The sequence below is a fragment of the Talpa occidentalis genome, unplaced genomic scaffold (genome assembly GCF_014898055.3).
Source record: "Talpa occidentalis isolate TD23 unplaced genomic scaffold, MPIMG_talOcc4v2.1 talOcc4.12, whole genome shotgun sequence".
NCBI lineage: Eukaryota > Metazoa > Chordata > Mammalia > Eulipotyphla > Talpidae > Talpa > Talpa occidentalis.
In genome coordinates, this window is record NW_023601212.1 from 7,275,461 (window position 1) to 7,302,079 (window position 26,619).

A 26,619-nucleotide genomic window follows, 5' to 3' on the forward strand; every position below is an offset into this window, starting at 1 on the left:
ACAATGAATTCTACTCTATGTTCCCAAATACTTCATTACCAACGGCCGTTGCCAACGGGCTCCCCAGTCCAGCTCCCCTGCCCCCCCCCAGTCAAGGGCACCCCGGTGCCTGGCCCACTTCCCAGCTCCACCCAAGACCTCGGCCAGGCCAACACGGATGAGGGCCAGTAGGAGAACCAGTTTTGAGGTGAGAACCATCATCTGCCAGAGGCACCCACTATCCATGCATCTGGGGACCTTGGGGACCTCAGGGTCTTGGGGGAGGGTGGGTCCCGCTCCCTTCGTGGGTCCACAAGCTCAGCCTGCAAAACTTCTTCAGCAAATCCTAGACCCCCCGATTCCAGACACAACTTTGATCCTCCAGAGTCCCAAAAATAATTTGAAGGATGTGGCTGAAATCAGTGCAGACTTTCCAGGTCTCTGGGGTCACCAAGACCCACCTTTCCCAGTGCCTTGGCATCTGCTCTCCAGACCCTACGCAGTCCACATGGGTCCTACTATGCCAGGCTTAAAGGGAGACAGCAGGTAGCCACAAAAAGCACATCCCTGAAAGGGCCACACATGGGGGTAATGGCGCTTCACCAGAGCTGGCAACACTCAGGGTGCTCACCAGAAAGGTGGTGTGTCTACCCTTCTGGGAGGAGTTACTTTGGTAGAGCATTTCCCTCTAGGAGAAAAACAACTCAGGTCAGGAAAGAACCCAGAACTTAAAGCAAAGGGCTGCAGGCAGATCCTACATGCAGTGGCAGCAGCGTTTGTTGGCCATCGGCACTTTCGTGACCTGGGGCTCAGATCTGACTCCTCACCATTTCCCAGGGAGAGGCGGACATTTGGACACGGGGGGCAGGAAAGCAGGTGTGCTGTTCCTGGCCCAGGGTGACCCACAGAAGGCCAGAACTTGCTCGAGCTATCTGGGAGACAGCACACCTCCAAGGCTCAGTATTGCATCTTTAAGACTCGAGCTGCACTTTCTGAAGGAAGTTTGCCACGTGGGGGTTCAGAGATAGGCACCCCCCCACCCCCATACCGCCCCTCGGGACTGTCCTGGTGGCCCTGGTGTGAACCCTGACATGGGATCCGGCAATCTGCATACTGACCAATGTAAAAAAATAAATATCCATTAAAAAAATAACTTCTGTGTATCTGTGTGGAAGGAGGTGTAAACGGTAAGCTAATGCAAACGGGGATGTCAGGCGGCCAGAGCTGGGCTGTAAGGCCTAGAGCCATCCTATAGGATGATGGCGCTGGCATGTCTGTCTGAGAAACATAATTTCAGCAAGAAACCTACAGATGAAAGCTACAATATGGATATATGCATGGGAGTATATATAGACAATGGGGAGGTCGCTCAGCCCCATGCACAAGGCACAGAGTTGGAAAACAGGGAGCCGGAGGGCTCTCCCGGAAGTCAGTCACTTTCCTCCTGCTGGGAGGACCTGGAGTGGCTGCCCGTGGACTGCTGTTCTGAAACTGGAGGCAGGTGCTTCTAAGGGTATCAGACTTGTCCTCGCGACATTTACCTGGGCGACGTCTTAGCATGGACCTGTCCGCTGCCCAGGCCGCCGCCTCTCAGGCCCCGCGGTTCCTGCGGCTGGAGAAATGACCTGCGGAGGGTGCGGCCCAGCCCAGAGCGTCATGGCGCATGGGCAGAGCAGGAATTGTGGCAAACAAGACCGTAAAAATCCCTGACTCCCAGGGGATCATTCCAAACGGATTCATGTTGTACGTAAAATTACGTAAATTTCTGGTTTACGGTTGGGTGAGCCACCAAAATTCCACGGGGATGCCCCTGCCTGCCACCAGGTTGGAACCAGATTCTAAATTTGGTTTTGAAAAAAGCTGACAGAAACAACCATTACAGTTTCACTCACGGTGTCACCTGGGGGCTCGGGACTGGCGTGGTGCCTGTGGTGGGGGAGGGCGGAGGTCGGCCGCAGAGCCCAGCCAGGCCCTCCCACCTCCGTGGCCATCAAGTTCCTGGGTCTTGAATTCAACCAAATGGTGAAATGGGCACCAAAAAACAGTCTTGACAGTGGTGATGGAGAGTCCGCGTCCACCACAAGTAGAGTAACAGACCCACCCCCGCCTCCTGGCGGTTTGCTTAAAAATTTTCTAGAAATATATCAAGGACTAAACAAAGCCAATGATATAAAAATAGTTTTCAGTGGCTCTGGGTAAAGACGTGTGATGAGGAAATTCCATTCACATCACGCGGCAGCCTCGAGAGGTGGTCCTGGGGTCCCCCTGGAAGGAAGGATGGCGCAGTCAGGTGAGGGTGTGTGCCCACTGAGTAGGCAGGTCGCTGGCGATACCCACCACCCTTGAGCAGGGAGGGGCTGAAGCTCAGGGCCAGTGGTTTCAGGCTCAACCGTCCCTGCCCCAGAACATTCCGTGTCGCCCTCACCTCTGCCCTGAGCCACACACCACATCACAACTTTGTTTCAGACTCCGGTCGTCTCATGACCCTCTACCAACGGGGTGGTTCCCAGGCTCTGTGTCTCCCGCCGGTCGCGGGGAACTCACAGTGGAGGAAATGTGAGGTCGGAATGGTGAGGAGAGCCTCCAGGGCGTGCCAGCGCCACCTCAAGATGGAACCTGCCTCCCGTCCCCCGCTCCCGGGGACCTCGGGCCAGCGACCCTGAGGGCCACACTAGGGACAAGAACCAGAGGCAGGGACAGCCGCCCCTGCCCACCTCTGGCTTCCACCTGGGGGCCCTGTGGTGGGGGTGGAAGGCCTGGGTGAGGCCAAGAACCACTCAGGGCCAGCTCTGTGTCTCGTTGCAGCACAAACATGGCGTACAAGAGCATGTGCACACACGTGTGCGTGCATGTGCAGCCCCGGGCGGCTACCTGTTGATGGAAAAGATCTTCCTCCCCGAATTCAGCTTCCTCCTCTTCCCCCTCCTCCCCGTTCTCCGTCTCCCGAGCCATGGCGGTCTGCTTCACGGTTCTCATGGCCACTTCCTGTGGAGACACAAGCCCCGGACGCTCGGGTGGCAGCCACGCAGCCACCGCAGTGCAGTGAGGGCAGGGCCCCAGTCCGCCGTCACCGGCCACAGGCTCATCCCAGGGCCAGGCCGGGGCTGCATTTGTTGGCCCTGCTGGCTGAAGCTCACCCCAGAGCTCCCACCCATCCGAGCCCAGGTACCCACCTCCCCATCGGCATTGACCAGGATGGTCCGGAAGCTCTCGCCCATGCCCCAGCTGTTCTGGCTCTTCCACACGAGTGTTGAGGGGGGGCTGTGAGCCACCCCTGCACCAGCCGCCCACACCTGGGGACAAAGAAGGGCCTTCAGCAATGGCTCTGGGTCCAGGGGCAAGTACCACACAATCTCCCTCGATGCCCGGGCACTCAACCCTTCTGGCCCTACTGGGTCCTGCCCAGGGATGACGATCTCGGGCTATGGAGAGACGGAGGTGCGCAGTGGCCAAGAGCTCTCAGCAAGCGGGCCAAGATGGGATCTGAAGCCCCTGGCTCTTGGGTCCGTGGGCACACCACCTTTACTCAATGCCCACCTGTTCAGATGGCCCGGATCCACCTCCACCGTGGGACCCCGCCACTGCCACACTGGTCACCGTGACCAGACGGCAGGTGGCTGCTCTCAGAGCTGGGCCACAGACCACCACCCCACCCTCCCACGGGGGCCAACCTGCCTTTCAGCTGCCACCTACCGTGACGGTCTGGCCAGCCCGCAGCACATACTTGGGCGTGAACTTGTAGGCGATCTCCTCCCCTTCCACCAGCTGCCTCTTGATCTTCCAGTTACCGAGGGACTGATCCTGGCAGGGAGACAGACGCCTGACGCACAGCTCTAGATGGCCCCCCAGGGCCTCCCTTGCTGGGTCTCACCTTGTCTGAGTTGTTCTTGAGCTGCACAAACTTGCCCTCCAGGTCGATGTCCTCGATGCTGACACTGCCTGACGCCGAGGCCTGCTGGGCCAGGTGGAAGCTGCTGCTGGTGCTGGTGCTGCTGCCGGAGCCGATGCCACTGGAGCCCGTGCCTGGGGGCTCCTCTGCCTCCAGCCGCTTTCGCTTGCCACGGCCCGAGCGCCCAGCTGTGGACACGCTGCTGCCGCTGCTGCTTGAAGTGGCCCGAGAGATGGTCACCCGAGATGAGGGACTGGGGGACAGTTTCAGCCTGTCGGAGGAGAGGGCAGCTGTTGACAGGAGCCCAGAGCCGGCTGGCCAAGCCCTGACTGGGAAAGCGGGCCCAGGACAGGTGGGCGGGGCAGCGCAGGGTCCACAGACAGCAGCAGTCCTGCCGGGCCTGGCCCTCACCCTGCCCCTCCTCTCCACACCTCTTCTTCTGGCGTCACCCCTACTCCCCCCAGGTTCCTTTCTCACCCCTCCCTACCCACCACCACTCTTGTTCCCTCACCTCGCCGCGCCTCCTCACCCCTCTGGGGAGGGGGCTCCCCCAAGACCCACCTCTCCTCCTCGCCCTCCAGGAGCTTGCGGTACGCATTGATCTCCATGTCCAGGGCCAGCTTGACGTCCAGCAGCTCCTGGTACTCAGCCAGCTGCTGCTGCATCACGTCCCGCATCTCGGTCATCTCCCTCTCCTTGGCGTCCAGCATCTTTCGGAATTTGTCCCGCTCCCCAGCCATGGCCTCCTCTAACTCTCGGATCCGGTCCTCCGCGGCACTGGCCTGGGAGGCGAGGGGAGGTTGGCCAGGTCAGCTCAGCTCAGGCTGGGCCCAGAGAAAAGCCCCCGGACTGGGGCCTCTTTCCTGTTTCCTAGGACTGCACACATATGACAGCAAGGGGAGGGGTACCTGGGCGGGGGCCAGGGACCAGGCCTGAGACAGCCAGGGGTTCAGCAGCCAGGTGGCAGCGGCCAAAGTGCTCCACTACGAGCACAGGGGACAAGACACCGCAGGGCACCACTGGGCGCCAGAGGCAGAGGCAGCCCACCACCCCCACTGGGCCACAGGGCCCAGGGGTCTCCAGGGCCCTCATGAGTCACCTGCTTCTGGAGCCCAGAGAGCTGGTAGCTAAGGGACTCAAGCCGCATGTGGGCTTCCTTCAGTTCCTCCCGGGCAGCACTGGCCGCTTTGTCGTTCTGGTCAGAGCTCAGCTTGGCGTGGTCCAACTGAGAAGAGATAGGTGGATGGTGAGGGGCCAGTGCCAGGGAGGAGGCCACCCAATGTCCCACCTGCCCGAGCCACACCTTGGTCTGGTAGGTCTGTTCCAGTTCCAACTTGTAGAGCCGCACTTGCTCGTCGTGCTGGCCACGCAGCTCTTCCAGGGCCTGCGCCATCTTGAAGTCATACTCCTGCTGCCGGCTGCTGTCCACCTCCACCAGGCGACGCTCGTGCCGCCGCCGCGTCTCCCGCACCTCCTGTCGACGGTCACAGTGACTTGCTCAGCAGGGCTACCCGAGGCAGCAGCAGGCGAGTGTGGGGAGCCAGGGTGACTGAGCCCTGTCCTGGCCACCAGTGTTCTTCACCCAAGCACAAGGCCCAAACCAGGACTCAAAATCCTCCAAACGATGACCTCTGGGACTCTACTTACCCCATCACAATTATTGACTGATATTTGTACAACTCACAACCACTAGAGTGGACACAGGTCAAAGGTCCCCCAGCAAATGAAGGGAAAAATAAAACGTGTCTATCCACATAGTGTGGTATATTACACAGCCATGAAAAGGCTGCTTGGTCCACACGGTGAGTCCACTGACGTGGGATGTTCAGAACAGGCACAGCCACAGACTGCACTTCAGCCCATGGTAGTGTGCTGGGGAGACTGTGACAGGAGTGACTACTGCTAGGAACAGAATTTCTTCGGGTGATAGAATGTTTGGGAATTGGACAGAGGTGGTGGTTGCACAACCTTATTAATGTACTAAGTGCCATAAAACTGTATGCTTTTATTTATTTTTTTTTAAAGATTTTATTTTATTTTATTTTATTTATGGGACCCTCGCTGGTGGCCGGGGAACGAACAGGCACTGCAGAGGCTGCGGGCAGCCTCGCAACCCAGCGCTCAACCGCTGCGCCACCAGGGGAGGCCCAAAACTGTATGCTTTTAAATAGTTAGTTTTTAATCTCACTTATGAAAAACTGAGATAGGGGAAAAAACCCAGAATGCTAATAGGAACAAGGTTTCTTTTCGGATAATGCTCTGAATGCGGCGGTACGCAGAGTGAGTGAGGGCTGTGAATATATTAACTCACTCTAAACTCACTCTAACTCACTCATACGGCACGGGAACACATATGTCAAAGTCCACCCCAGGTGCCCAGGGCCTGCAAGACTCAAGGGCAGCAGAAACCAGCTCTGGGACACAGCGTGGGCTGCGACAGTGACACCTGGTTAAACCGGCCCTGGAGGCCTGGCCCACCCATGCCCCTGCCCCCTTGTCAGCAGGTGCCAGTGGACCAGCTCAGCTGTCACTGCTCTTGGACAGACCTGGGGCTCTAGGAGAGCAAGTGCCAAGGCCCCGGGCCTGGTCATGTGTTGCCATGGCAGGGGTTTGTAAAAACAAAAAACTGGTGAACCTCATGGCCCTGGGGGCGGGGGGGGGGGCCCTGCCAAGCCCCACCACCAGAACACCCACCTTCTTCATGGTGTCCCCCACAGCTCTCTGCCAGGGCCTCCTTGTGGTTCTCTTTACCGATTCTCGCCGAAAGCTCCTCAAAGTCCACCTCAGAGGCCCCCTCCGGGGTCTCTGCACAGTTCCCTCCACAATCCCCCTCACAGGCTCCTTCAAGGGTCCCCTGACACGTTCTCCCATGGATGCCTTTACAGGTGTGGACTCAGCTCCCATCTCAGCACTCCTGGCCTTCCCTCCAGCTTCCCTCTGGGCTCCCCGTGCAGCCCCCGAGGCCCGGGAGGGGACCGGCTGGAGCACAAGGGCGCTCCTCAGTCGCATGGGCATCCTTCCTGCTCGCAGGCTCCCGGGCAGTGGCTGCAGGGACTGGGGGACCCCCAGGGTTCCGCTCTGGGCCCTGACAACACAATGGGCTCTGTGATGATGTGGGAGGAACCACAAGCCAGAGATGGGGGGGTCCATCTGGACCCCTCTTTTTGACAGGGACATCTGTAGTGGGATGAATGGTGCCCCGCCCCCCCCCAAAGGTGTGCCTACATCCTAACCCTGAGTGGAACTGTTGAAAACAGGGACTTCACAGATCTGAAGGGTCTGGAGATGAGAGCTGCCTGGATGACTGGGGTGGGCCCTGAACCCCACGTGAAGTGTCCTTGTAAGAGGCAGGAGAGAGGAGAGAGGGAGGACACCAGCGTGTCGGCAGAGACCGGATGATGTAGCCATGCACCCAGGATGCCCGGGGCTCCCAGCGCTGAAGGGCCAGCAGCCCCTGCAACACTCTGACTTTGGACTACCAGCCCCAGAGCTGGGAGAGGACAGAGCCCTGTTGCTGAAGGTCCCTGCGTGTGTGACTTGTGACAGCCGCCCCAGGCACGCGGGCCTATCCAGGCTGGAGGTGGACCACATGGGCTCACCTCCTCAAAGACGCTCTTTCGGAAGTCCAGCTCCTCCTGCAGGCTCTGACAGCGGTTCTCCAGGTCCACGCGCATCAGCGTCTCCTTCTCCAGCTGCTTCTTGGCCACTGCATGGCCATCCTCTGCCTAGGAGGCAGGACAGGCTGAGAGGACAACCTTCTGCTGGACCCCTGTGGCTCCTCGGGGCCACGGGAGCCCCTTGAATAGACAAACTCCAAAGAGGGGTGTCCACTACATATGGGGCCTGCGGGTCAGACACTGAACCCCAGGCAGCTCATACCTGCCAGAACCCCCTCAGCCGCCCCAGCCCTGCAGCTGCACGTGCCCGTCACCACAGAGCTCGTCCCCACCGAGGCCCACTTCCTACCTTGGCCAGCTGGGCCCGGAGCTCAGCCACCTCGTTCTCCAGGCTGCGCTTGTCACTGAGTGCGGCGGCCAGCTCTGCCTCGCTCCGGTGGAACAGGGACTCCAGGTCCTTCACACGGCCCTGGGCCACAGTGAGTTCTCCCTCCCTCTTCTTGGAGCTGGAAGTCAAAAGCGGAAGTTAGTGGGGAGTGGCCCTCAAGTGCAGGCAGCTCCCCTCGGTAATGAGGCCTGGGCTGTGGGTTCAAAACTCCATGTAGGGGGGCCTCCCCTGGTAGCGCAGCGGTTGAGCGCTGGGTTGCGAAGCTGCCCGCAGCCTCTACAGCACCGGTTCGATCCCTGGCCGCCGGCGATGGTCCCACATGGCGCACAGACCTCTCCTGCCGCTCGCTGCTCCCCTCAGCAGTGTGTTTCATCAGTCTGCCTGTTCTGCTCCCCACTCTGACTCTGGTGAATTCTCTCACCCTCCCGCACTTCTGACTGTACCCAGTGCTTGCATAAATAAATAAATAAATCTTAAAAAAAAAAAAAAAAAAAAAAACCTCATGTAAGGGGAGACACTACAGGTACTACGGGAGGTTGAGAAGCATCACAGGCCCCACCCATTCAATACCAGGAGCACCCCAGTGACACCAGAGATGTCCCCAGATACTGCCACTCTCCCTGGGGGCAGGGGAGCCTGAGTTGAGATACACTGGGGGGGGGGGTTGTCCTGTTCCTGTGAAGGGGGGGCGTAGTGCGCAAGGTCCAGTCACTCGAGTCACAAGGCTGGTGGTGTTACCAGCAGCCCTCAGGACCCTGTTCTGTGTGGCAGTGGCCTCCAGGAAGGGCCCGGTGTCCCAGGAGCCCAGGTTCTTGAGCTGAAGCCGCACAATGCTGGCAGTTCCACTCCCAGGGGGAGGGGGCTAAGCCCCACATTCCTGGAGGAAATTTGCAGGGGCTTGGGGACACTGGACTTGTTCCTTGGCTGCCAGCTTTGTGGAGAAGGCATCTTCCCACCACACACACTGCAAGCACCCCTGCCTTGTGAAGAACTCTCTCGGGCGCAGATAGCAGGGGCTGTGTCAGAATGACAGATGCAGAAGCAGAGAAGGGGCCATGCGGGGGCAGGACCCCGAGCAGGGCACAGGTACTCCTGCAGGGTGGCCCTGGAACGCAAAGCTCGGGAGGGAGCCCCGGCCATTCTCCTGGGAGAAGAGCACGGGGCAGGGGACGGGGTGGGGTGGGGGGGAGTTCAAGCCTGGGCAGCTGGACCAGTCAGGACAGCATTGCTCACCCACCACCCAAGGGTCAGGAAATGTGGAAAACTCAACAACTCTACGTTTGGGTGGTAAAGAAACAGTCCACAGCGACTGTGAGGCTCATGGAGATTTGTTTTTCTCTTTGATTTTGGAATTCCTTTAATCTTCTCCAAGAAGCTTGCATTCTTTTGTAGTTCAAATCTGTTACGAGTGAACGGGATGATCTATAGTCTGCCGGCTGCTTCTGAAATGTGCAGGTGGCCTGTGTGCTTTATCAAAGGCCGGCTGACTGGGGGTCTACCTGGCGCTCTGCTCTGCGCCACGGGAGGCATGAAGGCTACACGCTAGGAATCCAACAACAGCACATTCTGGAGAAGGTAAAATCAGTGAAAGGACCCGTGGTTTCCAGGAAAGGGGAAGGGTACCGAGCACGCACTATTCTGTGTGACGCTTCTATGGGGGATTCGCGCCATGAAACATTTGTCCAAACCCCACTTAGATGGACACAGGCCCTGAAGGCCAGGTGGTCCCTGCCACACAGAGGGTGAAGGTCCCCACCCTGCACATGCCCCCCAGCTGCAGCCCACCTTTTGTTGGTCTCGTCGAGATCAGCTCTCAGCTTCCCTATTTCGATCTGTAGCCGGGCACGTTCTCGGGCCGTCTCGTCCAGCACCCTGCGGGCATCGGCTAGCTCCGACTCATACAGCGTCTTGATGCCACTCACCTGGGGGACAGCAAGGCCCAGGTGAAGCCCCTTCCCTACCCGAGGCAGGCGGCAGGTGGGCCCAGACTGCCTGCTCCAGACACGGCCCTACAGCCAGCTCACCAGGTCGGAGAAAATCAGCAAAACCAACACACCCCCAGCAGCTCCCTGACCAGCACAAATTCTGGGGCCCCAAATTCTGGGGCCACCCAGCCTGCCTGACCGGTCCATGTTCCTTCTCCCCCACCCAGAGAACAAGTGTACATACAACTCATTGTCACCAGCCTTCTGGCCCCGCCCCACCCCCACGTTTAGGCACACGGGGCCACTCACATGTGTCTGGAACCAAATATTTGGGGCCAAACCAGGACGGTAAGATGCTACCTCGCCCGCTAGGGTGGCTGGGAGCAAAAAGACCAACAAGTGGCAGCCAGGACGTGGAGAAACCAGCACGTCCACACCCAGCTGGCAGGGGTGTTGGACACCAGCAATTCCACTCCTAGGTGTCTACCAGGAAAATGAACCCATGTTACACCAAACTGCACACACATGTTCACAGCACGAACACAACAGCCACAAGGTAGAACACACGTGTCCACTCATACATGGTGGAGCATGACTCGGCCACAGAAAGAAGTAAACGCTCAACACACACTACCACACGGAGGGACCTTCAACAACACAGTGTGAAATGTCCAGAACAGGCGCGTCCACAGACAGAGGGTGCGCAGTGCCAGGGGTCGAGGTGGGGATGGGAGTGACCACCAGTGGGGACGGGGGTTCTTTCCGGGGTGATGGAATGTTCTGTGAATGTCCATGTGTCTGTGAATATACTAAAGCCACTGACTGTGAACTTTAAAGAGGTGCACAGATGGACAACCGCTAAGAAGATGCCATTTGGTGGGGTGAACAACTAATCAGGTTTGCCTGGCCAAAGGGGTCACGCCTGGATGTGGGACATTTGAGGGTTAAAATCAGAACGCACCATGTCAATCTGGACAAGGTGGGGTCCAATGGTCAGAGGCTACCAGCCCCCCATACCGTGGCTGTCCCACCCCAATCCAGGTGCTCTCAGTCATTCATCCCACAGGCTAGTGAGATGTGGGCTCCAGCCCCACTCCAGGTGGGGAACCAAGGCGCGTAAGAGTCAACTGCCTTCCCGTCAAGGTCTGGGGCAATTCAGAAATGGGGGCACACAGTGGTGGGGGGATGGGGAACAGACAAAAAACAAACCTCCTCCTGCATCCTAGTGGCCCCTTCGATCCTTCCCCTGGGAGGCACAGGAAGGGCCCACCCTCAGAGGTGGTCACCTCAGGCCACACCGTCCATGTCCACTTTCTGGGGACTGACTTCTGGAATAAACCCTAAAGCAGCAAGCCAGCTCCATACTCCCAAGATAGCTGGGTGCCTCTGTTCACGCACATGTCTTTGCTCTCTTTCCTACCATCTCGCCTTCCACTAAGTCCAAGGGAGGGTCTAGAAGCCTGACAGAAAGCCCAGACAGGCTCTCCTGCCCTGCCTCCCCGCCTCCCCAAGCCGCACACATCCTGGGGCACCGTCTCTGGCAAGAGGGCCCGGGATGGATTGACCCACCAAGGGACCCAGGCCAGGTCGGTGCTACATTGGACAGGGCCGAAGGGAGCTCAGTAATCCCGACACTGTTTGGAAACCTTTGATATTTCAGCCCCTGCAGATTTTTTGTGTGTAAATTTGTATTTTTAAAAGATTCCACTAAAATATTATTCATCCCATCACCCCAGCCGGATACGGTCAACAGTGAACAGGACATTGTCCAGAGCTCCTGCCCCCACCCCCTGCCCAATGCCCAGGCAACGCGAGTAAGCAACATCTGGGAAACTGAGGAACCGGAATAAGGTCTGTGTAAGCTTACAAGGGCGTGTCCACACTGGTAAAGATGCTCACGGGACACCGTAGACCGCCAAGCCTCTCTAAAACTGGTCTAAAAACTAAAGCCAGGCCTCGGCGCAGCGGGTTGAGCACAGAGCTGTGAAGCTGTCCGTAGCCTCTGCAGCGTAGGTTCAATTCCCGCCCGGCCAGGGAGATACCCACATGGCGTGGCAGACCTCTCCTGTCTCGCCTGCTGCTCCCCTCAGCAGCATATTTCAGACAATCTGCCTGTTCTGCTCCCTGATCCGTCTCTGGTGAATTATCTCAGCCTCCCCTGCCTCTGGCCTGTGCCCCAGCTCTTACATAACTGAAAATCTTTTAAAAAATAAATAAAAATAAAAACTAAGGCCAAGTAACACCACTGGGTTCATGTCTCCACGACTGAAATTTGGGGTCCCCATTAGGCTCTGCCCAGACCTGGACACTGGCTGGCTCAAGGGCCACCTGCCTGGCCACCACAGGTGTCTGGGCTGGAGCTCAAGGTTGGGCTCCTCTGTGCATGCACACTCGTGTGTTTATCTGAAGAGGCAATTCTCTATAGTCAGTTCCACAGACTCAGCTCCACAGTCCAAACTCCAGCCCTCTGCCCTATGCTTGTCCTGCCCCCGTCCAGAATGGCTTTTATGCTTTTAAACAGCCAGAGGACAGAGGGAGAATTAAGGAAAAAGAAAAAGGTATTTTGTGACACGGGAAAATTCTAGGAAATTCCAGTTCCAGTGCATACAAATCAGGCATCACTGGCAGCTGTCCCAACACCCAGCCCATGGAGGAGTCAGGAGTTCGATGGTCCCTCACCACTAGGGACGGGCAGGCCCGCGGACACCAGCCCTCTCCAGAACACATGCGCTGACCCTGGGCTACGGCAGGACACAGGCAGCAGACCCGCACAAAGGCTCTTTCAGACCACGGAACAGGTGGTGTCCCGGCAGGCCCAGCTGCCCGGCACCTGTGCCCTCACTCACACCGCCACAGGGAGGCTGGGACTGTCTTCATGGCGACCTGCGAGGGCCAGGCACGGGAGCCCAACAAGTGTCAACACGTGTTGGCCTTGGCAGGGGGAGCCTTTTCTTTGGGGGGAGGGTGGCGGAGGAGGATGCAGCAGGTGAGGACTTGGCTGCATCCCCAAAATCATAAAATCACCCTGGGCTGAGAAGCACAGCTCACCCTCACCCACAAGTTCCTGGTCTAGTCCCTCCTCCCTGCGGCACCTGGGGAGCCCCCTGCCCCAGCAGCAACAGGGCGCTTGGGCCGGGAGGGAAAGAAAGCAAAACCAAGATTCTCTCCTGGAGGACTTAACTCCTGGTGTGTGTGTGTGGGGGGGGGTGTTCCCCGGAGATACCTCCCCTCCTCCCGACTCTCCTGCCCGCACCCATGATCTTTCTCAAAAGGAAATCTGGCCAGCTCCCACCCTGCTGCTTTCCCAAAGCCACCCCCACAGTGACACCTGCACGGCGGCACTGACCGCCCTGCCAAGGGGTACCAATGGCATCCTTGTAAGTGGGGGCGGGGCATGTGGATGGGAAAGGCCGACACCACCGACCTCACGGGGGATGGGGGACCAGTGGAGCAAACTTGCCTTTTACCTGGTGTCCCGGAAGTCTTGGATGGACTGCCAGTGTGTGGCCCTTTTTTTTTTTTTTTTTAAAGATTTATTTTATTTATTTATACAAGCACTGGGTACAGTCAGAAGTACAGGAAAGTGAGAGGATTCACCAGAGCCAGAGCGGGGAACAGAACAGGCAGAATGATGAAATACACTGCTGAGGGGAGCAGCGGGCGGCAGGAGAGGTCTGCACGCCATGTGGGACCCTCACCAGTGGGCGGGGATCGAACAGGCGCTACAGAGGCTGCGGGCAGCTTCACAGCCCAGCGCTCAACCACTGCGCCACCAGGGGAGGCCCACCTTTATACTATTTTTAAGTGGCACCTTCAAAGGGTTCCTCAACCTTGGCACTAATGGCATTCAGGGTCCCCATCACTCTGTGGGAGGCCGTCCTGGGCACCGTGGGGTGCTAAGCAGCATCCCTCGCCCCCACTCATAATACCCACCCAGCCTAACACCCCATTTGTCCCCAGACATTGCCCCCAGGGCAGATTCCGCAGGTGAGAAGCTGCAGTACAAAGGGCACAGGACACCCATGTCCCTCTAGCAGGCCACCGCCCAGCCCCTCCCACACCACCCACTCCGGCCTGAGACCCACCTTGCCTGCCCGTCAAGTCTGGGCCCCTGGGTGGCCTAAGGTCATCTCCATGCCAGTCCCCCAAAACAGCCTCATCCACTGCTCCAGGTCCTCTCTCCCCACCGAACGTTAGGACAGCATTTCTCACCCCACCCGCCCAAGCAGCCCGGATCCCCCCAGCTCCCACTCTGAACACACCCAGGGACAGTCATGGTTGGGTGGCAGCCAAGTGGGGCAAGTACCCCCACGAGTTAGCCCAGCTGACCAACAAGCCCTAGCTGGGAGAGAAACAACCCTGCAGCCCACACAGAGGGAGCTCAGTGCCTGGGGCTCCCGGCGTCTGCTCCGGGGGCCCATGGGACCCAGCACCCCCAAAGGTTGCAGTGGAGGTTTACCCCATTTGCAGGTGGCCCAAGGGAGGCCCATGTATGACCAGGAGCCAGACAAGGTGGCCCTGCTCTGCTCTGGGTGGGCCATTCCAGCCCCACGGCACAGATGACAAAACAAACTTCCACGGCCACGCAGCTGGAACGCAGAGTGTCACTCCCCTGCCAATCGTGGCCGGGCCGCTGACCAGGTCGACCTCCTGCCCGAACACCCAAGTCCACTCTCTCAGCTGGCCAGTCCTGGCCCCTGCTGAAGAGAACCCTCAGAGCTCATCCTGGATTCGAACAAAAGCAAGACTATCCTGGCCCCGCAAGCAAGCCCACAGGGGCCGGCCAGCTACAACGACTTCCACTTCACAGAGGAGGCAGAGACCCAGAGCTGCCCGAGACGGCACAGAAGGAGGGTGACACCACCCCAGCACTTACCCACGTTCACACAGCTACCGTGGGTCAGCACCCGACTCCTGTGGCCCACAGGGGTACCCCACTCACATGTGGGGGGTACTCCCCTTCTCTCCTCCCCAGAGGGCATGTCTCTGGATCTGGAGATCCCCAGAAAGAGAAAAGAGCATGGGTATACTTAGGTCCCTACCAGGGACCCCCAGACACTGGCCCTCCCCTCTCCTAGGCCGGTGGGGCGCATCCACCCTCTCCTGTGTCTGAAGGGAAGTCCTCCGCCCACCCCATATCCCAGACTTCTGTTGGATCCACAAGACCTCAGGTCACCCCCCCTAGGTGGGGCTACAAGGCTCCCACCCACCAGCCAACATGGCCCAAGGTCCACCCCAAGGCCTTCCAAAATCTCCCCTTCCCTGGGACTCCCCCACCCCCTGCCCAGGGCCAGATAGCCCAGAGCCTAATGCCTACTCCCCACCCCCTGTCCCCAAACTCCTCAGGACTCATCATGCGACTTGTACAAAATTCCAGAAAACTGGCACCCCAGAGACCCTGTAAGACCCTCCTCTTTCCAGAGACTGAGATTCCCAGACACCCAGCCAGAGAACCATCCCCCCACAACTTTCTCCCCACCACTCCCACACCCAAACCCATCCCCAGAGAATTCCTCACAATTCCTGTCAGCCCCAGATCAGAGGAGCAGGCAAGCTTCAGTATGCACCCCAAACTCGGGGCCCCCTAACTTCCTCGGACCCCTTGATGAGCACGGTTGTCCCATCGCCATCGGGGGTTTATGGGCCCCAAGATACACTGGGGATCCCTCTGAGCAAGGGGCCCGCCCAGTCTGCATCTCGGCTTAAGGGCACCTCTGAAATCCCTCGAGGACGCTCAGGACCGCCGAGATCTCCCGGGATCCCTCGGTGGGCGGGGCGCACCAGCCGCCTCTCGCAGGGAAAACCCCAAACTATGGTACAGCCCCGGTGTGCAAGATGCACCCCTCACTCCAGAGTCCCCTGAGGACCCTTTAACGGTTGCGGGCTTGATGCAGCCCCCACCTTTAGACAAGGAAACACCCCAAACTCCTGGGAACCCCACAGTGGACAGCGCCCCCAGCCTTCACTCAGGGTTCCAATCGGCCCTTTCTCCCGGCCGGGGAGCCCTGAAACCCGTGGAGAGCCTCTCGGTAGACCCTCACGCCTCAACCACCCCCTCAAGAGGGGACCCCAAGCCCCGTGGGGATCCCTCGGTGGTCGGGGCCCGCCCGAGCGTGCACCCCTCTCTCAGGGCCCGCAACGCCCCGGGGCTCCTCAGGGGACAGGGCCCGCCCAGCGCGAACCCCTCGCCGCGGGCCCCGCACACCCCGGGGACCCCGGGGGGCCACCCCGGCTCGTTCCCGCGGCCGGGCCCCAGCCCCCCGGCCGCCGCCTACCTCGCGCGTGGTCACCTCCTCGTGCTCGGAGATCTTGAGCAGCAGCCGATCGTTCTCGAGCTCGAGCGCGCGGACCCGGTCGATGTAGTGCGCCAGGCGGTCATTGAGCTCGCGGAGCTCTTCCTTCTCCTGCAGCCGCGACAGGCGCGTGGGCGACAGCGGCGTGGCGGGCCCGCCCGCGCGGCCGGGCAGCGGCGTGGCCATGGCAGCGGCGGCGGCGGCGGCTGCAGCTCGAGGCCTGCGCGGCTCCGGACGGCGGCCGCTCGGCGGGCTCATTCAATCCGCGCCGCCGTTCAAGATGGCGCCGCCGCCCGCCCGCGCCTGCCGCCGCGGGGCTGCCTGGAACTTGTAGTCCGGCGGGCCGCGCGGGGCACCCCGGGAGTTGTAGTCCCCGCCCCTTCGCCACTCTACGTTGCTCGGCTCCAGGGAGGTGCAGCATCGCCGGCCCAACCGCCTGGCGTCAGAACAACTCAGCCACTCTGTGACACCGGGCTGCTTCCCCCAGCCGTGTCGCCTCCTTCCCCCCCTTATTAGAAATAAAGGTGGTGAAGGAACCTCAAAAACATGTTGACCCAACAAGCCACATAGAGTGTGTGATTTCACTTACATGGAATGTCCAGAACAGGAAAATTTATAGAGCTGGATTTCTCCCAAGGTGTAAACGACATCACTGGGCCTTTTGCTCGCACCCAGTAAAACAAACTGCACCAGGAGTATGTCCTTACACAAAAGAGTTTATTGGAAATGGCCATCAAGGGAGTCAGCAGGATAGGCACCCCCCAAAAATCTAGCTCCTGGAATGGCAGGAGCTCAGTGATTACACAATGCAAGGGGAGAAGGAATGTGAGGGAAGTGTGGGGCTTCTCATTTCCAGGTCCGAGGAGGAGGTGCAGGCGGTCTAGACAGCAGGAGGGGGGGGTTAACTTTCCCAGTAGGGTGTTTTCTCAGCAATCAGTAGATGTTTGTTTCCGATGATGCCCCTCGAATGCAGTTCGTACCAGTTAATAGTTCATCAGGAGGACGGTGTAGGGAAGAGAGGGTACAAGGCTTAGAGTTTAATTTCACTTATTCCGAATTTTTAGTCTAGGGGATCTGGTCACAGGGTGTTAAGCAGTAGGCAGGGCATGGCTCTCCCCCACCCCCCTCAATCCCACATCCGCACGCTTGATGCCAGTAGCATCAGCACCTGCCTCCAATCCAGACAATGGAAAATGTCTTCCGATATGGCTATAATTTACCTGGGGGGTGGGAGGGAGGATCGCCCCCAGTTGAGAATCCCTTGTTTCCTTTCGCCTTGTAACTCACCAGGTGTTATTTCTGCCTGGAGAACCTCTCCTCCCTTTGTGCCCCCCTTGGGATACTTGGCTCAAACAGCTTCCTCCAAGAACCTCAGCAAATGGCAAATGGAGATTGTGACTCCTTACACAGCCTCTGAGAACTGACCCCCATGGATGGGATCCACTTGTAGTCACCTGTCTGGAACACCTGATACTAATTGCTAATATTACTCACTTATCAGAAGCTGGGGTCCTCCCCCTTAGACCCCAGATAGTCCAGAGTCCCTTTGATCTTCTAAAAGTGACCATGTGTCCTGGGCTGTTTTCAGGCTCTCATACTGGTCGAAATATCCAACATAAAAGACAGCTGGCAATACACAAGGGGACTAAAAGCAAAATATGAGTAAGTGATACTACAGGAGGCAGCACCAGAGGAGGAAAAGGATAGAGGTTTGGGGTGGCATGGTGCACCTCTTCTACCTTCCACCCCCCCCAGATTTGAAGATTTATTTTTATTTTATTTATGCATACCAGAGCTGGGAGGTTGGGAAGAGGTGTGGAGAGGTGAGAGGATTCACCAGAGACAGAGTGGGGAGCAGAACAGGTGGATCTACTGCAATACACTGCTGAGGGGAGCAGCAGGGAGACAGGAGAGGTCTGCTGCGCCATGTGGGCTTCTCCCTGACAGGGGATGAAACTTGTGCTGCAGTGGCTGGCGATAGCTTGATAGGGCTGAGACATAACCCCTTGCGCCACCAGGGAGGCCCCCAGATTTAGCTGCAACCCCTACCTCATCAAAGCCCTCGCGGACCATCGCCAGGCCACCTGATCCCTGTGGGTGCCCCCGATTCACTGCACTGCCCCTTTGGGCGCTCAGATGTCCCATCCGCCTCCCAGACTTTTTGCCTGTGCTGTTCCCTGGCAGAAGTGCTGCTCCCCACCTGACAAGTAGACCTGGCTCTGGGTCTTCCCCTCTGTCAAGTGGAGTCTTGACCCTACTTTCTGGCCCTGATTTCTCAGAGCTGGGCGGGGAATCAGAGCGCCCGGAACCCCCTCCCGGGTGCCGGACCCCCGGGGGCTGGACTCCAAGTCCCAGAAAGCCTTGCACTTCCCGTGGGTGGGACGCGGAGCTCCGGATCCCCGCGCTCGGTTTGGAGGCGTTGGCAATTTTTAAATTTTGGCGCTGAGCTTCCCAGGTGGTGACAGCTGGGGCGCCCCCGCCCCCCCGCCCCCCTCCCGGCGCTCGCGGGCGGGCGCTCCGAGAGCTCGAGGTCTGGGCGCAGGCAAAGCGGGGTCCCGTCGAGGGCTCCGCGCTCGTTTCCAGACGGCACGTTGAGGCGCCGCGGGAGTCCAGAAAGGGTTTCCAGAAACCCCTCTCCCTGCGCCCAGGCGTCGAATCTAGGACCCTCTGACCCCAGGGTGCTGGAAAGTTAATGGCCAGTTGCGTCTGCTTTAAGAGCAGGAGGGTCCCGCTGTGGGCGAGAAGTCCTTGCGCCCAGCATGGCCCAGACCCGCCGGGTTCCCACCCCACCCTGCGCCGCCACCCCCGTTCCACGCCCGAGTTTAGCGCCAGATTTTTCAAAATCTCAGACTAACGGTTTCTGCTGGCTCCCAGCCTGGGTCGCATTCCGGAGCCTGGAGTGGGGGCGTTGGCTGGGGGAGCAGGGGCAGGCGGACGGAGTCCCACATCCTGGGATCTTGGGGGGCTGGGAGTCTGGATCTGGGTCCGGGATTCCGGAGCCTGAATGGGATGGGGGCCGGCGAGGGGAAGTTCTGGAACTTAGAATGGGGGGGAGGGGGAAGGGGATTCCAGAACCTGAATACGCAGAGCTCAGATTCTGAAGTCTGAATGAGGGGATAGGATTCGGTCACCCAGATTCCGAGGCTGGAGGCTAAGCCTGGAATACAGGATTGTTGGGAACCTGGGCCTGGAACACTGAAATTTGGGAGGCACATAGGGTCCTGGCGTACCGGGCCCCTGTCAACCAGTGGGATAGTGGCAATCAAAAGCTGATTAGGCAGCTCCCCTGCTCAGGGCACTGGGGCTGCGCCCCTGATCCAAAGATCCCTACTCTTAAGAATCTTCTTGGATTCTTAAGTCTGCCCGTTCTGTTTCCCACTCTGTCTCTGGTGAATCCTCTCACCCTCCATATCTCTGGCCTGTACCCCAGTTCTTGTATGCATAAATAAATAAATCTTTTAAAAAATTAAAAAAATATGCATCAATTACAATAGACTGGTGTTTTTGTATAGATTCACACTGTGGAATATTATACAGCAGTGAAAAGGAGCACACCTAAGTGACACCCATTCACATAATGGCCTCCGGATAAGCCCATGCAAAGAAAACAGTGTCAGTAAATACCTACAGTATACTGCCATTTTTACAAAATTCAAAACCAAAATAAACTAGCTGATTGTTATTTGGGATTCGCCCAATGTGATACAATTAAAAGGAAAAGTGGGAGACATGGTCAGCATTGTGGTTCTGTTGGGAGAGTAGAAATGGTAAGCACGTGGGGATGTGCACACGGAAGGGACTTCAACAGGTGGTTGAAGCCAACTGTGTTGTAAGCCCAGTGGTTGTAAATGTCTATTCTTTAACTGCACATGTAAATTTTATATGTTTTATATTTTAAAAATGGGGGGGGAAAGCTTCCTTAGACTCCGGTATAGAACAATTCCCAATAGAAACAGAATGTCCTTCTGTTTGAATGTCTTCTTCAGAATGTCCTCCATACACAAATAGCTAATTCTGTGACCTGATAGAGGTGTAACTACAGTGGTAATCATATTGCAGTATGTAGCTGTATCGAATCAACACTTTAACTCATACAATGTTGTGTAAGTTATAGGTCAATTTAAAAAAGAATACTCTCAAAAAAGAGAGAGAAATAGGGCCTCCCCGGTGGCGCAGTGGTTGAGCGCTGGGTTGCGAAGCTGCCCGCGGCCTCTGCGGCCCCGGTTCAATCCCCGGCTGCTCCCCGGCCACCAGAAGATGGTCCCACATGGCGCGCAGACCTCTCCTGCCGCCCGCTGCTCCCCTCAGCAGTGTACTTCGGTCCTTCTGCCTGCTCTGCTCCCTGCTCTGGCTCTGGTGAATTCTCTCACCCTCCCGCGCTTCTGACTGTACCCCGTGCTTGTATAAATAAATAAATAAATCTTTAAAAAAAAAAAGAGAGAGAGAGAGAGAGAGAAATAAATGTGAGTTACTTCATATTTTCTAGTACTTTTATTTTTTTTTTAAGATTTATTTATGCATAGAAGAGCTGGGGCACAGGCCGGAGGGGTGTGTGTGGGGGGAGGTGAGAGGATTCACCAGAGACAGAGCGGGGAACAGAACAGGCAGACTGACTGAAGTACACTGCTGAGGGGAGCAGCGGGCAAGACTGGTCTACTGCGCCATGGGTGTCAGCTCCCTGGCTGGGGACCGAACTCATGCTTCATAGTGCTGAGACTTAACCCCTTGCACCACTGGGGAGGCCCATTAGTACATTTTTTTTAAAGATTTATTTATTGATTGATTGATTGACTGATTGATACATGCATACATACATACAAGCACTGGGTACAGTCAGAGGCGCGGGAGGGTGAGAGAACTCACCAGAGCGGGGAGCAGAGCAGGCAGAAGGACCGAAGTACACTGCTGAGGGGAGCAGCGGGCGGCAGGAGAGGTCTGCGCGCCATGTGGGACCCTCCTCCGGTGGCCGGGGAGCAGCTGGGGATCGAACCAGCACGGCAGAAGCTACGGGCGGCTTCGCAACCCAGCGCTCAACCGCTGCGCCACGGGGGAGGCCCCCATTAGTACATTTTTAAAGGACAGGTTTATTAGGAAAAGGAGAAAGGAAAAAGAGAGAGGCACCAGCATAGACACAGGAAGGTCGTCTTGGGACCAGATCTGGCTTGTTTACGGATTATAATAAATTAAAATTAAATTTAAAATTCAGTTCCTTGGGCCTCCCCGGTGGTGCAGCGGGTTGAACTCAGTGCTGTGAAGCTGTCCGCAGCCTCTGCAGTGTGGGTTTGATTTCTGGCCAGCCAGGGAGAAACCCACATGGCACGGCAGACCTCTCCTGTCGCGCCCACTGCTCCCCTCAGCAGTGCTTTTAGTCTGTCTGCTGTTCTGCTCCCCGCTCTGTCTCTGGTGAATCCTCTCACCCTCCCACGCCTCTGGCCTATTCCCCAGTTCTTGTATAAAAATAAATCTTGGGGCCTCCCCGGTGGTGCAGCTGTTGAGCGCTGGGTTGCGAAGCTGCCCGCAGCCTCTGCAGCGCTGGTTCGATCCCCGGCTGCTCCCCGGCCACCGGAGGAGGGTCCCGCATGGCGCGCAGACCTCTCCTGCCACCCGCTGCTCCCCTCAGCAGTGTACTCCGGTCCTTCTGCCTGCTCTGCTCCCTGCTCTGGCTCTGGTGAATTCTCTCACCCTCCCGCGCTTCTGACTGTACCCAGTGCATGTATAAACAAACAAACAAGCAAACAAACAAAATAAATAAATAACATGCCTCTATTTTAAAAATAAATAAATAAATAAATAAATAAATAAATCTTTAAAAAACAAATTCAGTTCCTCAGTAATAGCAGCCACATCGCCAGGGCGCAGTGGCTGTACACGGCTGCTGGTTACCTGGCCAGCCCAGATGAGGGAAAATAGTGACCTGGCCTGGGTCAGTGCTGCACTTACCTGACTGTCCCCCCATGACAGGGTTGTCCCAGGAAAAGTGGAGGTCCCAGGTCCCCTGTCCCACCAAGGGAGGGTGGAGCTGAGCAGGGAGGAGAAGCTGGAGAGCACAGGGAGAGGAAGGAGGGAGATCAGGAGACCTGGAGGAGGCCCACGGAGCAGAGACAGGTGGATCAGTCTGGGTAAATCACTGTTTCTTTTGTTAGTTTATGAATTAGTTAGTCTTGGACACACACTCATCACATACTTGTGAAAATCAAACTTCATCATTTTGGTTTTTTTTTTAATTTATCTTTTCACATAATGCTAAGACCCCGCCATCTGGGGACTCCTTCTGTCATTCAACCAGCCATGTTTATTGAGATCCTGCTATGTGCTGGAAATAGCCTGTGAGCAGGACAGACGAAGATTCCTGCTCTGTAGTGGGGGTCATAGTCATTCAGATGAATAGGTGGAATGTCTGGTGAGCTACATGGTGCTGAGTGCTAAGGCATAAGAGGGGACAGGAGAAGCGTGGGGGATGGGAACGTGTGTCAAGTGGCAGCAGAAATGGAGAGTGGGGCCAGCAGAGACGGAGGCTGACGACGTGCAGCCTCCATCAGGAGTGGTTTCAAGTGACTTCCAAGGTAAACACAGGAGAGAAGGTGTGCAGAACACGCTTGGTTATTCTAGGTCACCTTTTTTTTTTTTCTTTTGTAATCCTTTCAACAGCTGGTTTTCCCATAAAGGAGGAAGCCCCAGAGATTAAGTCACCCACTCAAGGACACGCAGCGTATAAGGATCTGGAGGTGGGGTTGAACAAGAGTATGGTGTGTGTGGGTGTGTGTGTGTGTAGAGGAACTGGGGTGTAGGCCAGAGGTGCAGGGGTAAGAGACAGAGTGGGGAGCAGAACAGGAGGACCCACTGAAATCCACTGCTGAGGGGAGCAGCGGGGAGACAGGAGAGGGCTGCTGCGCATTGTGAGTCAGCTCCCTGGCAGGGATCGAACTCAGGCTATAGTGGTGCTAGTGCTGAGACTAACCCCTAGGCCACCAGGGAGGCCCCTGAACCAGACTGTCTTGACCTCATGCAGGAGTCCCCAACCAGCTCCCTGGGATGCCACAGTCCATACTCCTGGCCTCCTCATGCATCTCACTCCCTCACTTTTCCCCACCGTGCTCCTGGGCATTTTGCAAGTGTACCTTGGCATCCAACCACCTCACCTTTGCTCTGGTATGTTCTGGCATGCCACCCCCACCTTTCCCCGGCCCATCCTGCCTCACCAAGGTCTCAAAGTTCAGGTGACTCACCTCCGCCATAAGCCTCTCCTTGGGAACAGAAGTCACAATTTACCTATCTTTGCCCAAAACAAAACAAAAAAACAGAATGTCAGAGCCCAGCCCTTCTCTGCTTCAAACTCACCAATGGCAGAAACGGGGTTCTCCCCCCACATATTCACAACTTAATCATAAGAGAACAAAGTCCACAACACCTGAGGATAAACAGATACTTACTGTGGGGGTACCATTTCATAAGGTTAAAAGCTAAGCCCCCACACCTTGCCCAGCAGGCAGGTCTGGGATGCTTAAATGGATACGGGAATTGATAAGGTTGCCTTGGGGACGGGTCAGAAGCTGGGACCACCGGGACCAGACAAACCAGCTCAGCTGCAGGACAGCAGACCCAAGCCCCGGGCATGTTTCTGTGTCAAAGGCCAGCGCCTGCTGGGACAGCCCAGCAGATAACTGGTATAATGTGGTGCCCCAAGTTAGAAAACTCCAGAAAAGAGTATAAAAGAGCCTCAAATCCTCCTTCAGGTGCAGTCTTCTCCCGTCTCCCCCACTGCTCCCCTCTGCAGTGTATTTCAATAAATCCACCTTTTCTGTTCTCCCCTCTGTCTCTGGTGAATTCTTTCACCCCCAGGCCTCTGGCTTCACCCCAATATTTTCCCCCACTCTAATTCCCGCATCCATTGGAAGCAATGATGTGGTAGGAAGGAGTAGGAAGAACTGTAATTAAACTCTATTTGCAGGGAGACTGGGGCAGTGCAACCAAAAAAGGAGGGGCAGCTATTGTACGGAGCCCCTCTACTCACACATGCCCACGTCAGAGACTTTAGAGACCTGGCACTGAACTGGGGAACAGCGCTGGTGCGCAGGACAGAGGGCGCTACTGGGCAGCGCGGCGAGTGAGGGCCGTGTTTCTTGAGTCGCAGGCTCCCTGAGAACAGCTGCAGCTTGTGCTGGTGAGGAAAGTCAAATTGGACCATCCGTCTCCCCCGGGTGATCCAATCTGGTTACTGTTTGCAGCCCGAGGCAATGATATATTTGAAACACCTGCTGGTAACCCACCCAGGGCCACAAACAAAAGCACAGAGAACTCCCAGCTGTATCCAGGTATCAGCTCTGGCTCTTACCCAGCACTACATCTAGGGCTCCACCACGGCCTAGCGGCTGGGGCAGACACAAGATTGTACAAGCCTTTTGACAAGTGTAGGGCAGGGATCACTGTGGATCCCCACCACACAACTCAGGGGCCCACACACAGTAGGAGACTTGAACCCTGATGTTCTCTGAGGGGAGCTTTTGGCGCCCAGTTGCTCCAGTTCCTTCCTACCTATTACCTGCTACTAGCACCAGCGCCCCTGTACAGGGATGGGTACAAAGGCAGTAGTTTGTGAAATAATCTACATCTCACTCTCCTGGGCAAAATACCTTGGATTATTCCTAGGTTTTTGGTAGGAATGGTATAAAGCTAATTTGCTAAGAAAAGGAAACTCCCTACCGCTGCTCATAAAAAGTGAAAATGAGGAGACAGAAGAATAAGTCACAAACACTTGAGTAAAAAATCCCCCAAGGTAGTCTCAACCCAGCAGAACTATGCCTGAGGAGGTATTTCAGGTGCAAGTTATAACCATGTTTGCTGAATTAAGGAAACAATGGATGATGTAAAACAGGAACGCAACACAGGTCAAGAAAATGTGAGACATGGGACCTCCCTGGTGGCACAGGGGTTAAGTCTCAGCACTATGAAGCTGTCCGCAGCCACTGCAGCATGAGGTCCATCCCCGGCCAGGGAGCTACCCACATGGTGCAGCAGACCTCTCCTGTCTCCCTGCTGCTCCCCTCAGCAGCGTATTTCAGTAGATCCACCTGTTCTGCTCCCCGCTCTGTCTCTGGTGAATCCTCTTATGCCCCCACACCTCTGGCCTACACCTCAGTTCTTCTACACAAAAATAAATAAATAAATAAAGACAAAAACAAACTAATAGAATGGCAATAAGCACTATGTCTCAATAATCATCTTAAATGTAAGTTGCTTGAGTTCACCAGCAAAAAAATACAGAGTGGCTGAGTGACTTTAAGACAAAACCAACCTTCTGCTTCATACATGAAACTTACCAACAAAGACAAGTAGGCTGAGAGTGAACGGTGGAAGATAATCTAAGAAGCAAATGGCAATCAAAAAAGTCAGAAATAGCTACACTTAGATAAAATATTTTTCCAGTTAAAAAAAGTTATAAGAAGGGGGCCTCCCCGGTGGCGCAGCGGTTGAGCGCTGGGTTGCGAAGCTGCCTGTGGCCTCTGCGGCGCCGGCTCGATTCCCGGCTGCTCCCCGGCCACCGGAGGAGGAGGGTCCCACAGGGCGCGCAGACCTCTCCTGCCGCCCGCTGCGCCCCTCAGCAGTGTACTTCGGTCCTTCTGCCTGCTCTGCTCCCTGCTCTGACTCTGGTGAATTCTCTCACCCTCCCGCGCTTCTGACTGTACCCAGTGCTTGTTTAAATAAATCTTTTTTAAAAATTATCAAAAAAAAGGTATAAGAAGTACTAATATAATAATCTCTATGAACATTACATTATGATCTATTGCCTAATACAATAAGAAGAAACAACACTTATAAATATACATACTGCAAATGGTGGAGCACCAACACAAGCAAGATAATTACTAATAGCACTAAAGAGAGATATTGACACCAGCATAATAACACCAGGGCGCTTTAACATTACACTTACAACTGTAGACCGATTAACAAGGCAGGGCCCCAAGAAGCAGGGTTGGGACAAGAGGGAGACAAAAACTTAGGGTGAAGATTCAGATTTTGATGCAGTATTAGTGTTTGCTTCGGCAGCACATATACTAAAATTGATGCAGTATTAGAAAACATTACCAAAAAAGTCACATGGAGTCCATTTTCAACATTGTAAATCAAGGCAGGATCAGCCATACCGAGTTTTCCTGTAGGCTGGGGTTCCAAGACAGCTTGGCGTGCCACTGTTAGTGGTCTTGTGTTGAAAGGAAACACTAATATTCAGTTCATCATGGATTTTGAGGCATGCATTTTTAAAAAGATTTATTTATTTATGTAGGCAGGAGCTGGGGCACAGGCCAGAGGTGTGGGGGGTGAGAGGATTCACCAGAGACAGAGTGGGGAGCAGAACAGGCGGATCTACTGAAATACACTGCTGAGGGGAGCAGCAGGTGAGACAGGAGAGGTCTGCTGTGCCATGTGGGTCAGCTCCCTGGCGGGGGATCGAACTGGTGCTGCAGTGGCTGTGGACAGCTTCATAGTGCTGAGACTTCACCCCTTGTGCCACCAGGGAGGCCCCATG

The 26,619-nt window shown here is 56.3% G+C and overlaps 1 protein-coding gene and 1 long non-coding RNA gene across 5 annotated transcripts; both read right to left on the minus strand.

Moving 5' to 3' along the window:
- Positions 1-2,144: 2,144 nt before the first annotated feature.
- LMNB2 (lamin B2) lies at positions 2,145-16,349 on the minus strand. Of its 2 annotated transcripts, XM_037505019.2 has the most exons (12): positions 16,074-16,349; positions 9,659-9,795; positions 7,835-7,991; positions 7,468-7,593; positions 5,172-5,342; positions 4,968-5,093; positions 4,430-4,650; positions 3,851-4,139; positions 3,673-3,780; positions 3,153-3,272; positions 2,851-2,964; positions 2,145-2,244 (listed from the first exon to the last, which is right to left on the minus strand). In XM_037505019.2, the coding sequence occupies exons 1-12, from the start codon at positions 16,347-16,349 to the stop codon at positions 2,203-2,205; spliced, it is 1,887 nt and encodes a 628-aa protein (XP_037360916.1). In that variant the 3' UTR covers positions 2,145-2,202. The 2 variants fall into 2 exon arrangements, with proteins under 2 accessions (XP_037360916.1, XP_054549019.1); XM_054693044.1 differs by lacking the exons at positions 7,468-7,593; positions 7,835-7,991; positions 9,659-9,795; positions 16,074-16,349 and adding an exon at positions 6,563-7,453.
- A 447-nt stretch (positions 16,350-16,796) lies between these two features.
- LOC119239838 (uncharacterized) lies at positions 16,797-22,075 on the minus strand. Of its 3 annotated transcripts, XR_008551000.1 has the most exons (4): positions 18,947-19,115; positions 17,882-18,031; positions 17,586-17,736; positions 16,797-17,461 (listed from the first exon to the last, which is right to left on the minus strand). It is a non-coding gene; the product is annotated as an uncharacterized LOC119239838 (long non-coding RNA). The 3 variants fall into 3 exon arrangements; XR_005124012.2 differs by lacking the exons at positions 17,882-18,031; positions 18,947-19,115 and adding an exon at positions 22,032-22,075; XR_005124010.2 differs by lacking the exon at positions 17,882-18,031.
- Positions 22,076-26,619: the final 4,544 nt, after the last annotated feature.

Bases quoted from the DNA above. Each gene is read 5' to 3' on its own strand.
- LMNB2 (XM_037505019.2), bottom strand. From the start codon at position 16,349: ATGAGCCCGCCGAGCGGCCGCCGTCCGGAGCCGCGCAGGCCTCGAGCT. The intron at 5,094-5,171 runs GTGTGGCTCGGG...ATCTCTTCTCAG, and splicing joins AACAGACCTACCAGACCAAG to TTGGACCACGCCAAGCTGAG. The intron at 2,245-2,850 runs GTAGCCGCCCGG...CCTTCCTTCCAG, and splicing joins AAGATCTTTTCCATCAACAG to GGGGACCCCAGGACCACCTC.